The sequence below is a fragment of the Colletotrichum navitas genome (genome assembly GCF_030913465.1).
Source record: "Colletotrichum navitas strain CBS 125086 chromosome Unknown LY79scaffold_11, whole genome shotgun sequence".
In the NCBI taxonomy this organism is placed as follows: domain Eukaryota; kingdom Fungi; phylum Ascomycota; class Sordariomycetes; order Glomerellales; family Glomerellaceae; genus Colletotrichum; species Colletotrichum navitas.
The window spans coordinates 172,947-189,625 of record NW_026850557.1 but is presented as its reverse complement, the minus strand read 5'-3'; the positions used below and the strand labels follow the sequence as shown (position 1 = coordinate 189,625).

General features: G+C 52.4%; 5 protein-coding genes across 5 annotated transcripts; 1 reads left to right on the top strand and 4 right to left on the bottom strand.

Moving 5' to 3' along the window:
* Positions 1–2,572: 2,572 nt before the first annotated feature.
* Positions 2,573–5,439, bottom strand: LY79DRAFT_543605 (DNA repair protein). The gene is made up of 4 exons (XM_060557063.1): positions 5,039–5,439; positions 4,841–4,968; positions 3,695–4,784; positions 2,573–3,646 (listed from the first exon to the last, which is right to left on the bottom strand). The coding sequence occupies exons 1-4, from the start codon at positions 5,052–5,054 to the stop codon at positions 2,781–2,783; spliced, it is 2,100 nt and encodes a 699-aa protein (XP_060417428.1). The 5' UTR covers positions 5,055–5,439; the 3' UTR covers positions 2,573–2,780.
* A 1,783-nt stretch (positions 5,440–7,222) lies between these two features.
* On the top strand, positions 7,223–8,180 carry LY79DRAFT_509211 (extracellular metalloprotease; the record flags this gene model as incomplete). Its single annotated transcript, XM_060554033.1, has 3 exons — positions 7,223–7,480; positions 7,537–8,054; positions 8,108–8,180. 3 exons carry the CDS (start codon positions 7,223–7,225, stop codon positions 8,178–8,180), a joined length of 849 nt encoding a protein of 282 aa, XP_060417427.1.
* Positions 8,181–8,944: 764 nt separating this feature from the next.
* On the bottom strand, positions 8,945–10,377 carry LY79DRAFT_667167 (peptidase family M28; the record flags this gene model as incomplete). The annotated part of the gene is made up of 6 exons (XM_060563339.1): positions 8,945–9,031; positions 9,087–9,151; positions 9,200–9,625; positions 9,701–9,873; positions 9,932–10,101; positions 10,171–10,377. 6 exons carry the CDS (start codon positions 10,375–10,377, stop codon positions 8,945–8,947), a joined length of 1,128 nt encoding a protein of 375 aa, XP_060417426.1.
* Positions 10,378–11,785: 1,408 nt separating this feature from the next.
* LY79DRAFT_543599 (biotrophy-associated secreted protein 2) lies at positions 11,786–12,502 on the bottom strand. The gene is made up of 2 exons (XM_060557062.1): positions 12,283–12,502; positions 11,786–12,218 (listed from the first exon to the last, which is right to left on the bottom strand). The coding sequence occupies exons 1-2, from the start codon at positions 12,314–12,316 to the stop codon at positions 11,953–11,955; spliced, it is 300 nt and encodes a 99-aa protein (XP_060417425.1). The 5' UTR covers positions 12,317–12,502; the 3' UTR covers positions 11,786–11,952.
* A 1,787-nt stretch (positions 12,503–14,289) lies between these two features.
* LY79DRAFT_543597 (major facilitator superfamily transporter) lies at positions 14,290–16,562 on the bottom strand. Its single transcript, XM_060557061.1, has 3 exons — positions 16,069–16,562; positions 14,778–16,014; positions 14,290–14,709 (listed from the first exon to the last, which is right to left on the bottom strand). Exons 1-3 carry the CDS (start codon positions 16,172–16,174, stop codon positions 14,406–14,408), a joined length of 1,647 nt encoding a protein of 548 aa, XP_060417424.1. The 5' UTR covers positions 16,175–16,562; the 3' UTR covers positions 14,290–14,405.
* Positions 16,563–16,679: the final 117 nt, after the last annotated feature.

The window sequence follows — 16,679 nt, the reverse complement described above, 5'->3', positions numbered from 1 at the left end:
GGAGGGTATGAGTCGGCGCAGCAGGATCCAGGTCAACACCATATAATGAAGTTAAAGGGGTTGATGAGGCAGTGTAAATGAGCTATTTGATGTGATTATGACCACCCTGTTGAAATGTTTGGGGGGAGAAGGGGGGGGGGGGGCTGATGAAGTACTGTTTTGAGAGCTGTTAGCCTTTTTTCCTCGAGTCAGCCGTTCGACACAGTAGCCATCGTTATGCCATAGTCACACATGCTGCCAACATCTATGGTAAACCCCCTTTCAACTGGACGCCCAAATCTTCCGATGCTCCTCGGATTGGAGCTGCCCAATAGAGCGCCGGCGAGGTAAACCCGCCACACTCACGGCCGTATCTCCCGGGGTCTTGTGACTTTCCGAACTGCCCGTAGGGGAGCTGCTTGGACGTCAACCGACCCTCATTGCCCCGGGCGCCAGGAACGCGGTCATCTCTCCCACAAAGCAGAGCGCCTAGTTTCCCCAGGGTAGGATGTCTGCAGGCGAGACATAACCGGGCAGTGGGAGGGGGTGCGAACCGGATCCAAGTTACCAATGACGCGCAGGAGAAAGCCCCGAGCATTGTAAGGCTGGCTGAACGTCGATATCCATAGGAGCGCCCTGTTCCGCATAGTGATCTTCCAGATGTCTACATAACGAGGCGGAAGGGGTAGTAGCATCGATCGAGGGACGCTGGATTTCGGTCGTGCAAACTTTGACATCAAATACGTATGCCAGAAATAAACTGCATATGGCTCGTGTCGTTCGCCAGAGGGGGCCGCGACGCAAGAGGCTATAAAGCATACATGCCGCCGTTGAAGACCCAATATGACTGTCCGGACTTGCAGTAGAGTTTAAATCGAGAAGACGAAACGAACGGTAGTTTGAACCCCCCCCACCCCACCCCCCGGGTTGGTGTCATTGGTTTCAAGTTTGTTACTTAGGAATAGTTGACAGAGTACAAACAAAGGCAGACGGTTCCCGAGGGTTTAAGCTGTATGAGACGAACTGAGGGTTTTCTTCCATTAAAAAGCCCAGTAGATAGGGCAGAGTAGAATGAGACTTTGCTAAAACGTTTCACTTGTCACTGTAGAGTCGACGCTACAGCTGTAATATATAACCCTATCCTTATTCGCCAGGTATAATGTAAACTCCCGCCGATATACCGAGGAAACGAGGCACACATATTGGGCTGTAAATACAAACGAAAGTAAACGTATACAACAAGACAAAGTTAGCGTGGCCACCTGCAGATATCTTCGGGAATCTCTCACCACCTAGTCTTGTACGAAAGAACTCGGGTCAGTTCTCGGGTTCTACAATACAGAATGCGGCAGTTGGCCTTTGGGATCCAGTTTCCTTTGAGAGGGGGCCTAACGGCAACTCAACTTTAGTCTTGCCAGTGGTGATCCGACCTCCGTTTATCACCCAAAACATGTTAGCCCCGAAATCAGTATAAACCCAAGAACAGCGTCGGTGGTCAACATGTCATAGCCAGTGCTTGGGACCACGAAGCCGAAGTCGATCAAAGACCTTCTGTGAAGCCACGAGCACTTTTAGCCACATGGTATAATGCCGTTGATGTATGAGGGCTCGCTCAAACGAGCCATGTTAGCCTTTAGGTAGGCTGCGGCGAAGACGGCGGCGGGACATCACCGCTGGTAATCCATAAGGAAGGCCAAGGAATATGTTGGTAGCAGTATCCCGACTGGTATACAACATGCTGCGGTATGTTGTCTCGCTACGATGCTAATCAGCTTGGCAACATTCGCCTGCGGTGCACCGGCTGTTTTTCCCATCTCCCTCGAGGCAACACTCAATATCCCCTATCACAACTGACGGCCGTTCATGTCGCAAAGCAAACGGAAGTCAAGGTCCAATGATTGTATGGTATTCTCATATGTGTGGTGGCAGCATAACCGGCGTACACGCGGCCTGTGAACATAACAGCGAGACTGTGAGAATACAGGAGGCACTCCCTCAGTTCTTATGACCCGCAGTGGCGTATACATATTCAACTATGGGAGAAAATGAGACATGAAATCACAGCTTGTTTGCTTGGCTGCTAGCATGAGAAGGCATCATGTTAAATGCGCAGATCGGTGAAGCACACTCGCATCACGCAGTCGAGTGTCTCGGGGCGAGCACCGCTGGTGGTTTGCCGCAGAGACATCCATGTGGCAGACGAATTGCCACAACTCAGCAACTTAATATGCTTTGAGATTCTGGCTGGAAAGCGACGTTGGTAGGAATTCCAGGACCAAGACCGCCGAGTCCGTCGTAAGTTGTCAACGGCCAGCCTCCCCCCCTCAAAAGAGGATTTGAAAGATGCGGTCATCGCAGCTGTAAACATTAGGAGCAGTGAAAAGAATACCTTGGGAGATGCAGCAGTCAACGCTTGAGCCTTGAGATTGCGTATGAACCGGATGCTTGACGTATGCATCCTCACCTTGGAGGGGCCTTTAGCAAGCACTCAAAAAAAGCCAAGAGCATGCATGGTGGTGCTAGGCAATGCGAGCATCGCCGATTCAGGAGGGGCAGCAGGAACAATCTATCACATTACAAATCAGACATCAGAGCCAAAATTTCTCATCATTCGCGACGTGGTATCTTAGTTCATCGATCTAAGGCAAAGCAAACCCCGCTTCCTTGACTCCAGATGGCCGAATGCACGCGAGACCTCTAAATGTCTCGATAAAACTTTTTTTAATCACAGTAACTGTGTCCTTGACCAGGACCGCGGCAGCGCCTCATCAGCCGCGGCACTTCTCCTGACCAGCCGAAGACTATCTCCGTCTGGAACGGGCAGTTGTTGGCACAGACTCAAAGGCATCATCGTCAGAGATCTCATCATCGCTGATCTCGACCGCAGCCTGCGAGGTCGTGGCTTGTGAGAAATTGAGCTTCGTCTGGCGGCCCTTCGGAGCCGCACGAGCGGGCTGGGACCTTCTCGCGCGGGTGGGCGCGGGTGGCTCTTCAAAGTCATCGTCCATCACCACGTCCTCCTCCTCGGATTCGTCTTCGAACACGGCCTTCTTGCGGCCTCGAGCAGGCGCCTTCTTGGCTGGCGCCTTCTTCGCCGGAGCTTTCTTCGCCGGGGCCGCCTTTGTGGCTCGGGTAGTGGCCGCCTTTTTGGCGGGTGCTGGACGAGCCGCTGGCTCATCCTCCATGTCCATCAGATCATTGTCATCATCCTGTGTTTGTGCCCTTCGTGACCTGACAGGTGCTCCAGTCACTGCCTCGGTCTCGACTACACCAGGTTGGTCCTCCCAGTGTCCGTCCAGATCCGAATCCCATTCATCCGGTTTCGGCTTGACGGTGCGCTTCGTTGTCCTCTTCAGAGCGCCCTTAGAGAACTGCTCCTCAAGCTTGGCCCGATAAGCCTCCATGGCGTTGTCGAGATCTTCCTCATCTGAGTCGAGGCTGAGCATCTGCTTAACCTGCCCGGCCAGAGACTCGCTAACAAACTCCTCCATCGCGTGCTTGTCGTCTTTGTTGACAAACTGGTTGACGGCATCACCGAAAGGTGCCGTTGGCAGGATTTTGAGAGACTGGGCCATCAGGAACTCCTGCACTAGGGCCTCGACCTTGACAGTATCGAGACCTAATGTCTCCTCCAACATCTCAGGAACGTCAGTGCCGGCATTGCGTCCTGAACGAGAATTAGTTTATGCAAGAGCAGTAGCCTACGAATACTCACTCGAGACCCCAGCCTTCTTCCGATGGAAGTAGACTACATCATTGGTGTTGGCGACCTTGCCGATGAACCTGTTTGAAAAACGCTGAGGGTTCTCGCAGTCGTATTGACCACCCTCGGGGGCTGTGTATTCCACCTTGAGACGGATCAACGGTAGTGGAGGCTCTTCTTCATCGTTATCCTGAACGGCGTACCATTCCTCGTTGGCCTCTTGGATCATCTCCTCGACTACAACCATCAGTCTCTTGGTGAGCTCCTGTCGGTTGTCCTTCTTGGTGTGCAAGCCCTTGAATCGCGGGTCGGTCGCTAGCTGGATCTCTCTCGTGACGAAGGGTCTTACCGTCTTCAAGGGCAGCTTCTCGACCTTGAATTTCCTCCCAGTAATGTTCAGGACGGCGACATGTTTCGGCACCGCCTCGCCCGGCACAAGCGACGTCGCAACCGAGGAACCTGGCTGCATGACATGGAAGCCTGTCTCGGGATTTTGCTGAGGATCGATCAAACATTCGTGCTCGTGGCCCCAAACGATAAGATCCATCCAGTCGGGCAGCACGTTCTCAGGAAGGTAAGAAGTTGCCGTGTGGGCGTGGTGGTTTTGGTGGACGGCGAGCAGGTTGAACCAATCCGACTGCTGGACGCCCGGTCGAAACCACTTGACCTTGTGGTCCCTAAAGGTACGGAACATGCGCTCGTCACGAACGTTGCTCAGTCCGAATAGTGCAAGCTTTGTCTGGCCCTTTTGCAGCAGCACCGGCTTCGCCTCGATATTGTCGGCCTCGGCGATGCGGCCAAAGTAGTTGACCAAGCCAGCGACTTGGAGCAAGTCCAGAGAGCAGAAGTGGCCTTCGCCGCTGGGGTCGTCATGATTGCCGTGAATGGAGAAGACGGGGATGGAGATGTTGATGTCTGGATCTTCGTAGTTGACGTGGGGGAAGGCGCCCTCGAAAACTTCGTTCGCATCGCTGAGGAACTCGAGCTCGCAGGGCTTCATGCCGAGGCAGTTCTTTCGAAGGCTGCGCATGACCTGATACATGGATTTTCGGGAGGGTTTGTTGTCGTGGAAGAGGTCGCCGCCCAGCAACACCATGTCGACCTACGTGCGTCGTGTCAGCCGATGGAGCATTGGGGGTGAAAACACAGCGTTCGTACGTCATGGCTCTTTGCGAGGTTCAGGATCTCGTCAAATGTCCTCCAGCTGTCATCTTTGCGTATCGGGTCTCGCTCTTCGTAGCCGACGTGGTTGTCTGTCGCAACCAGAATGCGGATGGTGTCCGCCTCTACACGCACGTGGGGTATTAGCTCACTAAACATTGGTCGGTGGGAGGGTGGGCAGGGAGCAGAACATACCTGTCAAGTCGGGCATGATGTCGTGTAGACCAGTAAGTGAGCCAGCCAGTCTGACGATGACGGTGTCGGTCGGCCGAGAGGGTTTGCTGCAGCGAGCTGAGAAGAGGAAGGACCAGTTACGGGTCGTGGGGTCGGCGGCTTAAGTGGCTGTCGCGCGGCGCGCCTCCCCCCAGTAGGCAGCGACGCGAAGGTGCGAGCTGCCGCAACTCGCAATCACGTGAAGGTGGGGAAAACATCTAGACCCACCTTTTAATGTGGCTGATGCCTGCCTTGCTTGCCTTCCATGGGCAGTGATGGCTGCCTCATCCGGACCGGACGTTACCGACTCTCAGGAACCAGGCACCAGCCACATACAACATCAGGAGCCCGGACCGAAAAAAATAATCAAATTAAATAAAAATTAAGCTTACCCATGATTTTCACACCCTTCCGTCGCACTGTGCCCAAGAGGATGTTTGTTCGTTGTGGCTTTTGCAACGTCATGCTGTGTGGCCCCATGCTTGGTTTCTGCGTCCGCAGAGACTTAGTGCGTCACGTCTTCATCAATGATCACCGCGACAGTCGATCAGCTTCAAGTTTCGATCTTGTCTTTTCTCTCTGCCAGAGAGAAACACCGTACTACGACGTTAGGTATTGTTTGCTTGCTCTTTATCCGATTCCTCGGCTGGCCAGGCCTTGTCGAACGACAGAGTCTTGGGCAGACTCGCAGCACCTGTGTTTTCTAGCGTGTTGGCGTCCGAGAGGGGGCTGCTCATGACAACAAGTGAACTGTCATCTTTTGGAAGTCTGCGGTCGCTGCCATCTTTGATTCTGGTGTCGGACTCGTCGAAACCATCGAGTGATGGCAGTCCTTGGCAACCGCTCAACTTTCCGTAGGCTCTTAAGCCGTCTTCCCTCCTCGGGCCCTTGTCTCAATGGTATGCCATCGGCCTGCCTCGACTGCTGCGTCTGGCCCCGCAACTCTCCAAGGATCCGATGGCCAGTGCCGTAGGTTAGGTGCTGGCAGAGCTCGGCCGACCAGTCAATTGATTGCTGCCACATGCCCAACCCGGCAATTCATCCCAATAGTCTCTGGCGGCTGGCCTTGGCAAAGCTAGGATCCTCTCATAACCCTTACACCGATTAATCCACCTCAGTCAAATGACTCCCGGAAACAGAAGGTTGTTGTGACTTCAAGTGGCCCACCGCCAGCGCCGTTTCTCTTGCGAAGTTGGCAAATCTGAGATCTTTGGTGGTGGAAAGCTGCGCTTTGCCAAGCAAGCTAACTCGAGGGCGTGCTCGTTCGAAGGTGTAAAAGTTGCCTAGGAACTCCGCTCGTATCAACAGTCACTCACCCCCCTGGACGAGAGCGATAATGCTGCCGCTTAATCCCAATTAGGGAGGTTCGATTGCATTGCCCCTGGTTGGATGATTGGCCGTCTTGGCGGGAGCTTGGCATGCACGTATATCGGAGCGTTTAGTGTTGCGATGCAACCGCACGACCCTTAGCGCCGGTTCCCGAAGCTTACTCGTCCTTCAGCCATTTTCGTCCTTCCAGATTCATCTCCGGCCGCCGAACAGTACCGACCATATCGCCCACTCTCTTCCCCACGTACACTACCTGCCGTCTTCGGACTCCTTGTATGATGCAACACGGCATTGGCCCGAGAGCCCTGGCAGTGAAGCCGAGGAGGACGGGCGTGGGGGAGCGGCTCCCATCTTGATTCGGTCGTTGGCCAATGCCAAGCCATGGCCGACGAATGGGCTCACAGATCCTACCCCCAGGCGGTCCCCTCGAAGCCGCCCACCGACTGACTCTCAGTCAAGCTCATTTGCTTTGATTGAGTTGATGTAAGTTAGCCTCAAATAGGAAGGCATTCACGCTTACCGTACAACCTTGGTTCCAGGGTCCCATCGCCCTCGATCTTTTGACCTTGAGTCTTGTCCGAACTTGCTTCTGTAGGCTACTATGAGGCTGGAGCCAATACTTGGAGAGCGGCGACCTTCCGGATAAGTCCAAGATGGATATCAACGCCGGTTGGCGATCAGCAAAATAAGGAGGCGACGCAAGAGCATCGTCGAGTATATATAATCCAGTCGTCAGCCATCAAGGTTCCTCCTTCCTTTGCTCGCCATCCCTCTCACCCTCAGCCCCTAATTCGGTCTCCCTCGTTCGACTTTGATCCAATCGTTTAGCTCGCAATCATGCAGGTCACCTTTACTCTTGTTGCGGCCCTAGCCGGCATGGCTTCCGCCGCCGTCGCTGGCGAGAGGGGCCGCTTCGGCTGTGCCACTCATGACCCCACCCCTGAGCACATTGAGATCTCCAAGAAGCTAGCCGAAGAAGAGGCTGCCAACGTTACCCTCAATTCCTTCGGACTGGCTGCCGCTGCCACCATCACTGTTCCGACCTACTTCCACGTTGTTGCCTCCTCCCAGACCGTGGCCAACGGCTACATCACCGTAAGCGGGCTCGCGGCCTATCCACGGATGCCGCTCGTGCTGACAATCCTAAACAGGACAAGATGCTGTCTGACCAGCTGGCCGTCATGAACGAGGACTTCGCCCCCCATGGCATCTCCTTCAACCTGGTCCAGACCACCCGCACCATCAACCCCACCTGGGCTCAGGATGGTAACGAGTTGGCCATGAAGCGTTCCCTCCGCAAGGGCGACTATGGCGCACTCAACCTGTACTTCCTGCGCGATGTTGGCGGCGCCTTCGGCTACTGCTACTTCCCCACCACCGCTTCCCCCGGTTCCACCAACTACATCCTGGACGGTTGCACCATCCTCTCCTCCACAGTCCCCGGTGGCAGCTCGACCAACTACAATCTCGGCCGCACTGTCACCCACGAGGTCGGCCACTGGTTCGGTCTCTACCACACCTTCCAGGGCGGTTGCACCGGCAGCGGCGACTCCATCGCCGACACCCCCGCTCAGGCCAGCGCCACTTCCGGATGCCCTGTCGGTCGTGACTCTTGCCCCAACCAGGCCGGTCTTGACCCTATCCACAACTACATGGACTACTCTTACGAGTGAGTTACTCAGGTCTTATCCGAGTTGACGACTGTTGCTAACGACATGACAGCTCTTGCTACGAGGAGTTCACTCCCAACCAGCAGACTCGCATGTACAGCTTCTTCAACCAGTATCGTGCTTGAAGCGCTCGCGCTTTCAAGGGCAAGGCGGATGCATCTACTGATGTCTCGGATTAAGGAGTTGTAGAGGTGTTTAATGGGAATTGATAATGTTTATGTCTATGACGAGGGTGAACGGGAATATGAGTTTAGGAGAGGACTTCTTGGACATATTTAGCCACTTTGAAGTGATATAGTTTAGCCACCTGAGAAGCCATGTTCTCACCTCGGAAGAGGAATAAGAGATCATGTACTTAGGCTGATTAATTGCAACCTACAGCTGGCGTTTTTACGTCCTGCCACATTCACACTTGAAAACTTTGTCATGATGATTTACATGTCTGCTGTTGAGAAGAAGTCGACGGTGATGATGAATGCTTATCGGCATAACGATGTCAGACATAGTCAGCTAGCTCAGCTGTAACAGCCACTAGAATAAATATCTTATAAAACAGTTCAACCCTCACTCACGAGAACTTAGTTTCTTTTGACTTCTCAACCAGTTTCAAGCGCAATGCCCGGAAAGTGACTGCTGTCGCCTTCCCATCTGCCCCTAAGTGGAAGATAAAGGGTGTGGGTATATCCCTCAGCCACTCACCAAATCATCAATCTAAACATTTTCACATTCCTAACCCTGATCCTATCTCTAATCCGATTCCTAATCTGATCCCCAACCCTAACTAACCAAACCCTTACAGCTTATTCTACAACTTTTGGTAGAGTTTCTGTATGGATTGAAGAAGATTGGTATGTCGATGAGAGGAATGGGATCACGGGCACCTCGGTTTCTAACCCAAGTAAGAAGCCTCGACAAGGAAGCCCACCGTCAGCTTCGAGTGACGGAGGACAGCATTCCACTGAATGCTATCGTAAGTCTGTGTCACGGTTAACTCGGTACCAAGTTTTCTGTGCAAGGATGGCTCAACATACATCTCGAGAGCTGTGGATGTTGGGGTTGGAAGTCCTGAAAGGTTCCTCGTTGACAAAGGCAGCAGCTAATTGCCAATCAGCACAGTTCTCTTAGTCAAAGCACTTGTACTTACGGAAGCCGTTGGAGCGGGCACTGGCATGGTCTGAGCAACCGTAACCACAAGACGAGCTGGCAGGGGTGGCACCGGTGAACTGAGTGGTGATGAGACGGACGTAGGCTGTGAACGCGCTGTCGACGTAGTCGGTGTAGACGGTAGCACGACCGCCAGGTGAGTAACCTGTCATGTCCTGGTTCAGCATGCCCAAGACACGCTTGCCAGCGGAACGGTAGTTGGAGAAGATGGCCTGGGAGCCGAGGAGGCCACCCTCCTCACCAGCGTAGAAGTGGAACTCAATCGTGTTCTTAGGACGGAAGCCAGCAGCCACGAGGACGCGGAGAGCCTCCAGGAGGTTTACAGTGCCGGTGGCGTTGTCATCAGCGCCAGGGGAACGTGCAGTGGAGGACCCAGCGGTGGAATCGAAGTGTGCTCCTACGATGACTGAGGGGCGTGTCAGTTGGTATAAAAGAAATGAAACGAGTTGGCTGTGGTCATAGGGAAAGGTTTTCGACTCACTGAGGTTGGAGCTGGTACCGGGGTACTTGACGATGATGGAGGGTTGGTTGAAGGAATGGGTGAAGCGCGACACCGTGATGGCTGAGTAGCCAGAGGCAATGCTCGCGGCCTCGTTGTAGAGCCAGGTCGAGGCCTGGGTGCCGGTGGTAGAACGGTAGTGACGGTTGTTGAATCTGGAGATTTGTTAGTTTTGAGCGTTTGATGATCCGGGTCCCATGTTAGTTGACTGACTCGGTCAGGGTCTTGAGCCAAGACTGGGGGTTGGTGTTGCTGACACGACTGATGAGCGAGTTGGCCTCAGTGACGTGGGTGAGGGTGGTCGGGTAGGTGATGGCTTGGCGAGAAACGAGGGAGGAGACGTTCTTGGGGGCGGTCGAAAGAAGATTAAGGACCTCCTCATCCTAGGGGACGGATCAGAATTTCCGTTTGCCTGCCGAGAAAGATGTTGGGGCAGCGCCAAGAAGACTTACAGAGATGTCGGTGATATCGATGAAGCCAACGCCCTTGATGGTGTACTTGTCGAATTTCTCATCCTCGGTGACCCAGGTGCCAGTATCATCCTCGGAAGTCTTGACGAGCCGCAGGCCAGGGTTGACGTGCATGTCGTCAGTGGCAGGCGCGGCAGCAGCGAGGCCGCAAGAAGCCGCGACAACGGCGAGGGTGGTGCTAAAGCGCATGGTGTCTATCAAGTACCTAGCTTGGTGGCATTGAATGAAGCTGAAGTTGACAGAGGCCTCGAGAGGGGGAGATCGCAAGTGAGAAAGAAAAAGAAGGAAGGCATAGTCGAGGTGGAGTGAAGAGTTGATATTCATCAGGTGGCTTCTCGTTGATGCTCCGCTCCTTCCCTTTCAAGGACTGTGCGACTTTGGCAAGAACGCAACTACCCCGAGGATACATCTGTACCTACCTGGATAGGTTACCAAACAGCAGCGAAAAGAAAGAACCACCCGATAACCTGGCTTGTCAGGTGGATGGGTGGGCGTACCTGGGTAGGTAAGTTTTGGTTGAGGGGGATCATCTGCAAGCCCGGGCTGGGCCGTAAAGTCCTTCAGCAAGAGCCTGCGACACGCCCAGCTGCCGAAGAAGGCATCTCGATCGACACTCAGGTCGCAATGAGCCGTGAAGCCGCAACGCTCACATTGGCTCATATATATGGTGGCATTCCACCGGAGCGAGGTGAAGCATGGGGCAGGAGGATCAGGGGCTTTAAGCTTATCTGGGTCGCCAAGCCACTGCTGTGTAATCAGCTGCCATATTCAGTCTAGACTCGGCCGTTAAGTGATCAACGAACCCAGGTACCTAGGTGCAATGCGTTCCCTCTTCAAGTCGCACAGGTACAGAATAATAACCATACACAGCCGTAAAAAGCACAGTTAGGTGAACATAATGCTTTAGAAGAGATACCGTGGATGTTTTCAGGTATCCAGGTATCCATCCTATTAACTAAGTTTGCGGGTAACACTCAAAGCTTGATCTACATCATAGGAGTCAAGAGTACGTACCTCTTGGGATAAACTTTTCAACCGTCAACCTTAATACCATTTTCACTCATGCTTGCCATGGCAAACAAAAATCGCGCCATCCACATACAACTCTTGGCATGTCTACCCTGCTGTCATACCAAGAGACACCGTTTTCTCGTAGGAGGCTCCTTGACACTAGGTACCTACTACGTTGCTTGGCTGAGTGCCCAACGCAGCAACTCAACCTTAGGCTTCATTACAACTCGCTTAGAACCATGACTCTCACGACTCCCTTGATTGGCTCGATTGCTGCTACTTCTCAAGCACCGTACGAGAGAGGTAGCCTATCTAGTAGGCCGTGCCAACCTTGCAATGCGACAGCAGCACGGACATTTCAAAACAGCATGCACTTTTATAGTAGTAGTCACTCGCAGCCTCGACGACGTCTACCGATCAGTATTCACCCCCTTAGATTGCTGCCGGTCCTGGTGTGATCCTTTGCCAATTTTCACGATTGCTAAAGGTACCAATAGTTGCTGGGTGGGAGCAATTAGAGGCAAAAGACCAATTAATATGCATGTTCGCGCGGACGCACGGGAGCAGCATATGATGATGGACGACTTGGTGGAGGCTTTGACTGTTTTATTTTAGTGCGGGTTCTCTAGCCTATAGCGAGACCGTAGCTGGCTGGTATGCTACTCTTTCGAATGCGCAAGCCCATCCCTCCAGCACCGCTAATATTCCCCCGTAGGGTCAGCCCTCGTCTCAGCAAAGCTTCTGCATTCCAGCTTAGAAACCCTGCTTCTTGACCTGAGCCTGAGCCGCAGCGATGGTCGCATCCTTGTTAGGGTCGACAAAGTCGCAGCCGTTCTTGCCATTCTGGAACTGGGCCGCCTCGGCCGAGCAGATGCCGACGCCACTGAGATCCGCGCAGCAAGCGGACGAGCAGTCGGCGTTGTCGACGCAGCCTCCGGTGATAAACTGGGAACCGTCGCCCTTGCCGACGTTCCTGGCGCCAGCGTTGTTGGGTGAGAGAGAGAAAGCGGTAGCCGCAACTACGAATAGAAAGTTAGATGGTGTCGCAAACGACTTGTGGCTTAGGAAAGGCCTGCCACTTACAAGCGATAGTGGCGAAAAGTGTGATGCGGACCATTTTTGCGAGTATGGAATCCTGGGTATGAATAAAGAAAGATTGTAAGATTAAAGAAAGAATTTATAGACAGTGCGACGCCAGGTCGTTTAAGCGAATGAAATTGCAAGTTGATTAAGAGTTGTGAGTGATGGATTTTTAAACAAAAGCTTTGGGATGGCAATACCTTGGGTACATATATATTCCAACTGATCTGGTGTGCGCTGTCGTCGTTCCGAATTCGTGGATGGTATTCTCTATACTCGGCTCGACCTTCGGCTTCGGCACCGCAATACCGAACTGCGACATGGGTGTCAAAGAGCCTGAAATCTAGCCCTGGAAGACTGAAACTTTCCCGTAATAGACCCTCGTGACCATCGTCGAATGATCGCTAGATACTGCTCATAGTTCCCAGTATCCACTGGGCTCGAATCATGACATGTGTCATCCGAACGGTCAGTTCCGTCTTTAATTGTCTGATCGTCGTCTTAACAGGACTTAACACGCCGCCTATTAATGCGCACAGGACCACCATTAGAGAGGCCAGACCCAGTAGGGATTTACTGATCTACTGATTGTGATCTATAATGATTCATTCTCTGATACTTTTTGCCTGATAAATCACAACATCAATACTGTTGCAGTCTGCACTCGGACAAGAGAGTCCGTTAAGGGTGACCCAGCTCCTGCTTCAGGTCACAATCCGAAATGGACCGTTTGAGGTCCAGTTTCATTGTCTTGTTTATATGGAGCCGAAGAACACGCATCCATCTTTGCCTCCCCTGACACGCACTAGCCTGCCGTTCTCATCCAACATTATCGACCGAGTGACTGCGTGGGCTTTCCCTAACACCTCTCGGTAATGGCTAGTCCCAGTTACAGCCTGCAAACGTTTTGATGCGTAGCGTGGTGCAGGCACCCGAGTGTTCCATGTGGTAACCCTATATTTAATCCATCCGGTGAGCTTTGCGCCTTGTTAATCCTACATTCAACTCACTGTAAGGTTTAGAATTCAGTTTGTTGCGCACACACTCCAGTTAGCTTTGAGCTCGTCTGATCTGATCCTTGTGACAGAAACGTGACTTGTTAGGCTACTACCTCGCCTCATCGAGCTTTGGCCTACGGCAAGGGGGTAAGGCTGGTCCGGAGGTAGAAAACAATAGGTACGCTGCAAACACCATAAGAAGGGTGGGCAGCTCGCATGGTGCCCAATGCCAAGTCATACCAAGCATGGTTAGTTAGTGCATGAACTACGTGTAGCAGGTTGTAGACGACCCGAGGCCTGTGCGTTGGTGACCTTGCATCCCACGCGTCACCGGTAACGGTTTGCGGGCTGCCAAAGCAGGCCCGCTCTTTTGTGCCTGTAGTTGCATTTAATTGTGAATCCATATGTCAGATGCTTTTCTTGATAGGTCAGCTCTCAGGAATTGAGTTACTGCGAGATGACTGCTTGTCCAGCCCGGTATAGGTTGGTGGCATTGCCAGTGCTATAGAGAAGCTGTGAGCCGACCGCAAGGAAAATAGGCCGACACCAGCTCCAGAAAGAAAGAGAAGATTGCTATAGAGATTGATTCTCAGTAGCTAAAAGAAGTAACGATGACTAAGGGTATGGTCTCGCTAAACGCAGCCAAAAACGGATTGAAATTTAAGTGCTACCAGATTACTTGTGGACTCAAGATCTGATTCCCGGCATCCTAGGCTCCACCTCGTAACTCGGCTGATATACACTCTCGAGAGAGCCTGATATCGTCATTATTGCAGGCGAATCAGCTATGATTATGCGCCGGCATCCCATTACGCAATAATACATTACGCATCCATAATTAAGGTTCATGGTTGCGGATAAACTCGCGGGAGAAAAGTCAGGTTCTAGAGACCAAAATCTAGGATCAAATCCCAAATCATGAACCTCGGGTCAAATAGTGTCAGCTCAGCTACAAGGTCTTGTCCGGAGCGAAAAACATTAATACGCAAGTGCAGTCACAAGTGAGATGACAGGAGATTTAGGTTGCCATGCTGGTTGACAGAGCTCTAAATCGTCTGATGATCATTAAAGAATAAGTGCCTGGTTGGGATCTCCCCACGTAGGTCTATAGCTAAGTATCAAACAATCTCACTCTCGACTACCGTAGTCCTGTCCTGTGGACGATAAGAGTCTTCGCCGTTCCTCGACAGCGGACTTCTCCTGCTCGACAAAGGCGCGACCCTTAATGCTCACGAACACCGTAAGAACGGCCCCGACAATGGCGCCCGCGACTCCGAGTGTGATATTGACTAGAGTTGGATCGCCATGTAAGGTACCATGCGTAAGTGAGTCAAGTCCGGATTGGGCAAAGTTAACGAGGCCGGACACACACACTACAGTGCCATAGATACGTCCAAAGGTCGCAAAGCCGAAGACTTTCGTTGCGTAATCGCTAAGAAATAATCAGCACCAGTATTTGTATCGCCCAATCGCAAAAGCTGGCTTGACCGCGCAACTTACGATATGGCTGAATAATAGAGAGGTCGAAATATGACGAAGAGAGTAACAGTAGCGTATCCTGCCCAGCCAAAAGGAGGATAGTTAAGAGCACCAATAGCGATAATCAGCGCAGTCAAGACGCCGAAGGTGACGGTCACGCTGACCTTGTTCAGCAGAACGCCTATGAACGGAGTAGATACCAGACCACCGATTGGAAGAGCAAAATCAAAGAAGCGGTTGATAGCATCGGCTTCGGCCTCGGACCCCAATATGAACCGATACTGGGACTTGATGGTTGCAATAAAGTAGTTCATCTTCAGCATCTGCACAATCGTCAAAAGCAGAATGAGAATGAACCAGGGGCTTTGGATCTGTTTGTGAGCGGGAATACCGTGCAAAACACCCCATACACCACTTGCTCCCTGACGCTCTTCGTTGGTCTTGGTGCGCTCCTCCCGTTGTTCAGCGTCGCCAGTGACCTCTTCGATCTGGTTCAACTCTAACAACCGGCGATTCGACCGCTCGTTTCGCACCTTCCGAAGCTCTCTGGTGTCCTCAATCTCCTCGTCTGATTCGTGGACATCGCGCGCCTCATCTTGGGCCCTTTCAATCTGGTTCTCTAGCTGAGGTTTGTCCTGATAGGATCGAATCGGCATATACGCGAACTCAGCGAAGATGAGCAGAAAGGGAATCGAAACGTATGAGTAGAAGAACCTTTTAAGCGAGACTTTTCCACCAGTCGCTTCGTAGACGGTGCGATAGAAGAGGAACACGGCTGCGGACGCATCAAACGCACCCGTCACCAATGCTATGATGAGTCCGCTGTGCTTGGGAAATGCGTGGGCAAGCTGGAAGCTGGACACAAATACAAAAGTGCCGCCCAGAGCTAGAAAGACGTTGGCGAGTAAGTATCCATCAAATCCGATAATATTATTCGAAATGGCCATCAATAGGCAGCCAACTGTGAGGCAGGCTGATGACACAATCCAACATGCTCGCCTGCCGTAGCGATCAAGCACGAAGCCGGCTATTAGGGAAGAGACGTTTGTAGTGACGGAAGCAACGAGGAAGAATAGGTTAAGGCGTAGATCTTGCTTGGTGCATGGGACGTAATCGCCGTCTTCAATCAAGCTTGGGTCATCGGCATCGCATAACTTGCGGTAAACCCCTTCTGAGATGAGAACAGGCTTGAGAGCGGCGAAACCGAAGACAAGGCCTGCAGCTAGGGAGCAGGCCACAATTGCGGTAGCTACCTGTACTATGCAGCGTACTAAAGCGTTAGCTTCATATCACAGAGCACCAGGCATCTTACCGCAGCTGATCACATACACCAACGTTTCGCGTTGGAAACCTTGTACGCGGGGATTGCTTTCTGAACATGGTACGTCTTCAGGGGTGTGAAATTTAAATGTTTCCATGCTGGATTGTTGGCTGTCTCTGTCGTTCTCGGCTGAAGTAGACCATAGACAGCCTCGCTGTTGCCATGGTCTTCGGCTTGGTCTTTAGGGCGCTCGTAATCAAAGCCTTCGGCCTGGGTGACGTGCTGAGCGAGAGACATTGGCCAAAGTCCGCAAAAGGCTGCAAAGATATGAGCTGAGAAAATCGCGACCTGAAGATCCGTCTTAATAAAGCGCTAGCAAGCCGGGCCGGAGTGGTTGGAGGCAAAAAATGATAAGGCCTATTCAGAAGAAGGTATACAATACTCCAGAATCAAAGAGAATTTTCATGCTTCTATCGAGTCTGCTTTGGTGAGCAAAGATATGTGACGTAACAGCGAGGGCATCTTGTTGAGGGAAGAGTGGGTAGAATTCGAGGTTTCCAGCAATTTCCAAATCCCCGGATGCTCGGGCCAATTTTAGCTATCGGCTATCGGAGTGGGGCCGCATCGCCTCATTGCCGGCTCGGCCCGTTAGTGGGGCCGGC

Coding starts and splice junctions, on each gene's coding strand:
- LY79DRAFT_543599 (XM_060557062.1), bottom strand. CDS start 12,316: ATGGTCCGCATCACACTTTTCGCCACTATCGCTT. Junction 12,219..12,282: donor ACTTTTCGCCACTATCGCTT/GTAAGTGGCAGG, acceptor TTCTATTCGTAG/TTGCGGCTACCGCTTTCTCT.
- LY79DRAFT_543605 (XM_060557063.1), bottom strand. Junction 4,785..4,840: donor ACCTCGCAAAGAGCCATGAC/GTACGAACGCTG, acceptor CGACGCACGTAG/GTCGACATGGTGTTGCTGGG. Junction 3,647..3,694: donor GAAGAAGGCTGGGGTCTCGA/GTGAGTATTCGT, acceptor ATTCTCGTTCAG/GACGCAATGCCGGCACTGAC.
- LY79DRAFT_543597 (XM_060557061.1), bottom strand. CDS start 16,174: ATGGAAACATTTAAATTTCACACCCCTGAAGACGTACCATGTTCAGAA. Junction 16,015..16,068: donor GGTGTATGTGATCAGCTGCG/GTAAGATGCCTG, acceptor TACGCTGCATAG/TACAGGTAGCTACCGCAATT. Junction 14,710..14,777: donor CTCTATTATTCAGCCATATC/GTAAGTTGCGCG, acceptor ATTATTTCTTAG/CGATTACGCAACGAAAGTCT.